The sequence below is a fragment of the Macrobrachium rosenbergii genome, chromosome 3, assembly GCF_040412425.1.
Source record: "Macrobrachium rosenbergii isolate ZJJX-2024 chromosome 3, ASM4041242v1, whole genome shotgun sequence".
Lineage (NCBI taxonomy): Eukaryota > Metazoa > Arthropoda > Malacostraca > Decapoda > Palaemonidae > Macrobrachium > Macrobrachium rosenbergii.
This window is the reverse complement of record NC_089743.1, coordinates 30483698-30491616: the sequence shown is the minus strand read 5'-3', so window position 1 is coordinate 30491616 and position 7919 is coordinate 30483698. Positions and strand designations below refer to the sequence as shown.

Here is a 7919-nt window from a genome sequence, read left to right as displayed (position 1 = left end):
ACCCTGTGAATCACAAAATATGTCTGAACAAAGGCTCAGAGCCCAAGAAAATTATGTTGGGTGGGTGGGTAGGGTGGTACAGTAGTGGTGGTGGTGGTAGTGGAAAGGGGGGGGGCAAAATTGAAGAATGTAATTAACAGCTGGATATCAAAACACAATAATAGGCATCTGAAAGCAATAGTCTCAGCATAATCAAAAGAGGACAACCAAACCTACCAGCAGAAAATAACTCAGAGTAGAGGCGAGGGATGTAATATTGTACCAGATCAAAAGGAAGATGAATGAGGTTGGATGTAAAAAAATCCTCCCAGACATGAGCTAGCAGAACTGCACACTGGCAAGCTCATAAACAATTATGTAAAAAGTTCCTAACATACGTGAGCTAACAGAACTGCACACTGGCAAGCTAATAAACAATTATGTAAAAAGTTCCTCACAGACATGAACTAGCACAACTGCACACTGACAAGCTAATAAACAATTATGTGAAAAATTCTTCACATACATGAGCTAGCAGAACTGCAGACTGGCAAACTCATAAACAATTATGTAAAAAGTTCCTCACAGACATGAACTAGCAGAACTGCACACTGGCAAGCTCATAAACAATTATGTAAAATGTTCCTCACAGACATGAACTAGCACAACTGCACACTGGCAAGCTAATACACAATTATGTAAAAAAACTCCTCACAGACATGAGCTAGTAGAACTGCACACTGGCAAGCTCATAAAAAATTATGTAAAAAAGTTCTCCACAGACATGAGCTATCAGAACTGCACACTGGTAAGCTCATACACAATTGTGTGAAAAATTCCTCACATACATGAACTAGCAGAACTGCACACTGGCAAGCTAATAAACAATTATGTGTAAAAAATTTCTTACAGACACGAGCTAGCAGAACTGCATGCTGGCAAGCTCATAAAGAATTATGTAATAAGTTCCTCACAGACATGAGTTAGCAGAATTGCACACTGGCAAGCTCATACATAAGGACGAAGTTACTGTCAAAAATACGGCCAGATATGATGAAGTCAGTGACCAACTTCATAAAAAAATGACAACAAAAAGCACTATAAACAATTCCAGGAGAAACAAGTAAGACACCGAAGGGTTAAAAATAAAAAAGCATCCAAACAGCAGCTCACCAGCACAGTTATCAAACTGACCACTTCCTTATTTAACAATGAGGGTGACAGCAACAAGATCAGTAAGGAAAACATGACTAATGCATACAAAACAGCTGTAAGTGTGTAATGAAAATATTGATCTTTAAACGAAGGAAATTCTAACTCCCAAAAATATGGCACCACCTAGGCAAGATGTTATTGAAAAAATTTTAATAATGCAAGTGTAACACTATATAAGAAATGATAAAGGAAATGCAAACAACAGTTTATGCTGCTCAAAAGAAATATTGATGAATGGGCACTACTGGCAAAGAAATTCTCGAGTGGTGATCATGTACCTAACAGTCTTAGCTTTTAATTGGAAAAAATAATCTTAGAGGTGGCTTGAAAAATCACTGTGGTTCCTCAGAATAATAAATATATAAAAAGACTCATATATCTAAAAAAATTTTTGTAAAATTTCATTCAGGGGAGAAAATAAAATAAATGTATTCAGACATAAATATAAAGGCATTATATACCATAATACTGATGACACCTTAATTTTAAAAATACTCCAATGTCATTGAAGCAGTCAGTTGTTCCAATACATCATCATATTGACTTGAAAGCATATTCATAGCAGATTCAGTAAAATACTAAAAATTCAAGATATTTGCAAAAAACAAAATCAGATATGTATTTACCACTGACCACTACAGCTCAGGAAACGATACAGAAGCACTATGTTCGTTTCTCAAGATGTAAAAACTCAGACATAAGCTTTCTGAGCACTTTTTTAAGGTGCAAGAACTATGATAGGCACCTTATTAGATGCTCCTTAATTCAATGAGGGGAAGTTACACCTGGAGGCATACATAGAAACATAATGGACTTTAATGCAGTAAATCATATTCCACCATGAAAACATTTCAGCTATCAAATAATGGAAAATATTTTGCTGTATGAGTATCCATTTTGTTCATTTTGATACCAAACATGGAGGCAAATAAAACCATAAAAAAAAAGCAGTCAGAGTATGTCATGTGATTGCTATTGCAGATGTAATACTGAGCAGGTTACTCCCACATTTATTTTTCATTTAGCTATCCTTTTTCTGTATGGTAACTATTAATGTATGTGTGTACATGTATATATATATATATATATATATATATATATATATATATATATATATATATATATATATTATATATACACATATAATCGACCTCTGCCTATACGCGGTTCCAGATTCCGGGACTCACCTATTCGTGGATTTTTCTATGGAACATATATACACATTATTCGCGGAAAATTCACCCATTTGCAGTAATTTTCATAGAGAAATATTCATAAATTACTGTATTTTCTTACCATTTTCATGACTAAATGCACTTTTCCTGGTAAAACTATTACAGTATTCAGGTATAAGCATTTTTAGAAGGTTTTTTCGGTTTTGAACTATCAAAATAAAGGCAGTCCCTGATTATCGGCCGGCTCGGTTATCGGAGATCCGGTTTTTTGGCGCTTGTCCAGTGACGAGGCAATTTCCGCTTATCGTCACGCCATCAGAACAGAACCCCTACCGATAACTGGGGACTGCCTGTAGGCAGTTGTAAGCGTTTTTTGAGGGGTTTTAAGTATTTGTAGATTTTAGCTATTTGCCGGGGGTAGTGGTACACATCCCCTGCGATGCTGGGGGTCGACTGTATATATGTGTATGTGTGTAACTGAATCACAAAGATATGGAACGTGATGAATGTATAAATAAAGGCAAATACCACGAAGGGAAAATGAAACAAAGGAGTGGTTGCTAGGCCTTTTGACACACAGTCCTTTGCTTGCAGACTCCGTCTGCTAGTGAAGGACCGTGTGTTGAAAGGCCTAGCAACCACTTCATTGTTCCACTTTCCCTTTGTGACATTTGCCTTTGTATATATATATTATATTATATTATATATATATATATATATATATATATATATATATATATATATATATATATATATATATATATATATATATATATATATATATATATATATATATATATATATATATATATATATATATATATATATATATATATATATATATATATATATATATATATATATATATATATATATATATATATATAATATTATATATATATATATGACAAGTGTAATCATGAAAAGACGTAAAACTTTCAACTATTACTAAAATTTCCTGATCCTTTCCAGAAATTGCATCTTTTCATATGGTTCACACTGACCAATGTAACCATCTGTTTGGAAAAGTGTTTAACAATGAGTGACAAACGAAAAATCTGTCTGGCATAGTAACCTAATAGTATTTTCAACAGAATTTAACTACAGGGCAGTAGCCTTAGTATTTCAGCATATAAGAACAAAGAATGACCAAACTAAGCAATTATAAACATATAAGTACACTTCTTTAAAAAACAACAAGAGAAATCAGGAGGCTGTGGTTGCACTATAGATGCAAAGTAAAATGTGAGATCTATCAACTTTAATCTAAAATTTTACCTTTCTTTCTCCCTGGTCTTTACTAACCTATACAATACTGTCATAAACATTGTTATAGAAAATAAGAAATATCACCCAATTTTATGCTTCAATTCACCGTACCTATTTGTGTCAGTAAAATACACCATAAAACATAAATCAGCATGCAAGTTAGTATAACAATTTCAACTGCTACAAAGAAGCAGCAAAGGAAAATTATCTACATAGAAAAATATTAACAGGTTAAAGGAGTCTCATGAATTTAAAGCATTCTGCAGAATTACTCACCTTTAAATTCAAATATGCATGAACTAAATCCATTTCCTAATCACAAGAGATGGCATATATTACTGTTTTGTAAATCAATTAAAAGACAATCTTCAACTACTATGTCATATGTGAATTTCTTGCACTGTGTCAGTCATAACAAAGAATAGTATAGTACTGACTAGCTACTGTATAATGAAGACTTAATTTCTCCTCTTAAATTATAATAAAACCCTAAAACATTTCAAATAAATATTTCAAGAGTATATTCAATAACAATAAATAAAACGAACAAAAGACCACAACTATTATAATTACAGTCTTAAATGTATTTACCAACTACATACATACTTTTATACAAATTTATATACAACCTTGAATTAAATACAATCAGAGTACACAACTTTATGACACTATCACTAAATATATTAGCTGTAAAATCTCATGCTTACCCCAACTGTAATCCTTTAAAAAGTTAGAATGTGTAATGTGTGTACGTGAGAGAGAGAGAGAGAGAGAGAGAGAGAGAGAGAGAGAGAGAGAGAGAGAGAGAGAGAGAGAGAGAGAGAGAGAGAGAGAGAGAGAGAGAGAGAGAGAGAGAGAGAGAGAGAGAGAGAGAGAGAGAGAGAGAGAGAGAGAGAGAGAGAGAGAGAGAGAGAGAGAGAAGACTATAAAATCTGGAAAGTCTCATAATACATCAGTAAGTTATAAGATAAATATTGATGAATGCTTGAAATTTACCAGTTACAATATGTTCTAGCTTAACTAGACATGCACTTTACAAAACAATACCATGTCTTTTTTCTTTGTAACACACTATGGACACTATCACCTCCATGTCAAATCAACAAGCAACTTAAGGATAGCTCTGGCCTGAGAAATGCAGTTCTTACAAGTAAAAAATAATGTATTTGTGACATGCAATGCATCACATATATATTACCTCAACCTCCAATCCCATATTCTTACATCTAAAAAATCAAAGTCAAAATGGAGCCAGTAAAACAGCTTGTGCATGCATTTACTGTAAATGAGAAAGGCTCAACTCCCAGAGCAATTTACCAGAAAATAGAATGCTTCTGATGCTCAGAAAATGCCTGGTAATATTGATCAGTTCTACTAAGCAATTAAATACACTTTTTTGTAAAAAGGAATAAAATGTCAAATCTACTGCCAGGTTTCCACTTGAACATTATTTCTTAATCTTTCAATAGTCTGCTTCTTTAGCACCTAAACTTGATCTATCAAGTTACAAATGCACTACATTAGCTGTAAAATATGCAAATTTGGAACTATCATATATCTAGTGACAGTCTTATATTGCAAAAATCTGAAATATGAAAACTAGACACTAGAACTGTCAAAGATTGACTGATGCTCTGTTGTACTGAGACTTTTGCACTTTATTTCTTTCTCTCAAAATCTGTGTTCATAACCTTATATCATAATTATAGTACCTATCATGCTGAGCCAAGCAGCATCCAAAACCTCCATGGGCTTCACTGTAACATAGACTGAGAATCTTACACAACATCTCAAGCAAGGGCAAATGTGTTAACTTACTGCATCTCTGAAACCTAACATATATAATTTGCAATTTACTTATACTGTAGAGTATTTGAATGTTCTAAATTAATTAATCTGACCTGAAGGACTTTACATGCCTAAATACCTCAAAATGGTAAAATGCAATTAGTTCAATAGCTTCTAATTACTAAAGATAAAAATACATTTCTAAAATGTAGTCAGTAGTTCCTTCCTTAAAATATTAATCACAACCCAGAAGTCGTTACTTAGTCATACTTCGTTCTTACAACCTATCATCGCCAAATTTTACAATAAGCTGTTAAACATTATGTACCACATCCACTCTGAACTAGAACAATTTCAAACCTCTCCAGTAAGATCACTTATGTTCAGTTATCTCTGGATTTAAAACATTTTCACCTAAAGACCCATGGAATCATTGTCACAAAATAATTTATCCTGTTTTCTGCTATCACTCAAAAAAACATTTCCTGCAGTAATATCAAATACTGTACTAATACTTCTTACATACACAAATGTTATTAGAAAATGGGTTAACTACAACACAGTTTTGTACCAAGTTAGAAATACTGATCTATGCTAAAAAAAAAAAGGAAATAAATTACCTGGCTTCCCTTTATAATCCTGTATTTGTTACTTAATACTGTACAGTTTTCTTATCGTAAACATTTGTTGGACAAATTAAAAAATTATAATCACCTGGAAACGGCTACACACATCAACCTTAATTTTTTAGTTACCCAGAGCCCTGCTAAGCTAAATGGGAGGGCAGTAACTTTCACAACTATTAAACAAAACTGGAACACACTGGTGAAAAACTTAGTGAGCTACCTAATATAGGCAATGCCATATCACAGTGGATCTGATAATTATCGCAGTTGTAATAAGTAATTGCAAACAGGTCAGATTGTGTAAACCCTGAGTTTATCACAAAAAAAAAAAAGCAATACACCTACTCAACCAATACTACAGTATTAAGAGTTCTAAACGATACTTCAATTATTCCTCTTTAAGGCAACTGCTGTTAATAAAAAATTATATCTCCCATGGATAAATGGCAACTTACAAATCTTCAAACAAATCAACAGCTACAGTATGTAAGTCAAACAAGATTTATAAAATATACAAATTATCACAACAGTAGAAGGTGAAAACACAAGATTACTCATCTCTTAATGTCAGGTCACCAATGTTACCATTAAGCTGTGCAGTTCCAGCTTGTTCAGGGTCAAGATCTCTGCAGGAGTATATATCACAGTAGACAGGACAGTGGTCACTAACATAACCACCCCACCCCCAACCACGAGGAATAGCAAGGTGAGTCAAACCCTGTCTGATGACACCCCAGTTACCTGTTGGAGAAAAGAGAAAAAATTAAGGAATTCCTTCTCCTTAAGAAGTATCAAATTCTTTTAGACATTTTCTGGAGAACATAATCCAGTCTGAAAAACCTTTTAACTTTTGATATCAAGGGACAGACCAAACAGAAACTGCAGAAAAAGAGAACATGACTGATTTTGTGCAAATGAGGACAGCGCTCAAGTGAATATGAAAATCACTTCTGCACCATCAGCATGCTTTGCTCTTGAATGAATATGGGCAAAATTACATTAGTGGTTAAAGGTTACTAATATTTCAATTAGCCCACTACTTTCAGATTATAAATAAAATTTCCAAGGATTGTTCAAATGATTTCTTTTCAATACTCTATATGTAAAATAAGTAAAACTATGAAAGCGTATGGATATTTTAAGTGAGAAAGAAATATAACAAAACGGGTGACTGACAAATAGTGGTCATGAATTTACCATAGAATTATATTCAAAAGAAGAGTAAAAGCCAAGAACTAATAACTGAACTGACCGAGAGGTCACTTGGTAAGTACTAAGAAGGCTCACAGTTGTTATTGTTATGGAAATCAACATAGTAATGTGCAAAATAGAACCCAATCTCTAATTCATCTAAGGCATTAAGTCAGGGAAAAATAATTAGCTAGCACATCAAGCTTTCCTAAAATCTGAAGCACCAGTGAAAAACAAAACAAAGAACAACAAAAGTTACAGTTCTTGCCCACAAAATTATGCTTAGGCAATACTGAGGTAAAATATTTCCATGAATACGATCACATTTAAGGGGAACTATACAAATCACTTGAAAATACAAAACTTAATACTGGGTAAGCAATAATAATATGCACTGATGAACACCCAAGACAGGGCTCTGACAGCATAGCCTTGTATGTCATAACTGGTAGTGGTACAGCATCTGTCCCCAAACAGGTGGATCAGAAAAAATTTTAGAATGGTTTCAAACTGAACTGAATATAGAGTTTAGGCCAAAGGCCATGTGCTGGGGCCTATGAGGTCATTCAGCACTGGAAAGGAAACTGAGAGTAGGGAGGTCTGAAAGGTGTAACAGGAGGAAAACCTTGCAGTTGGACTATGAAATATTTATTAAGAGAGGGTGGATAGCAAGATG

General features: G+C 33.5%; 1 protein-coding gene across 4 annotated transcripts in view; it reads right to left on the bottom strand.

The window, feature by feature from the left end:
* Positions 1 to 6051: 6051 nt before the first annotated feature.
* LOC136853958 (endonuclease/exonuclease/phosphatase family domain-containing protein 1-like) overlaps positions 6052 to 7919 on the bottom strand; it is a 185585-nt gene continuing 183717 nt past the window's right edge. For all 4 annotated transcript variants that reach the window (XM_067129877.1, XM_067129886.1, XM_067129859.1 and 1 more), the window contains one exon: positions 6052 to 6793. In XM_067129877.1, the coding sequence (XP_066985978.1) occupies positions 6603 to 6793 (191 nt within the window). In that variant the 3' untranslated portion in view covers positions 6052 to 6602. The remainder of the gene's footprint in view (positions 6794 to 7919) is intronic.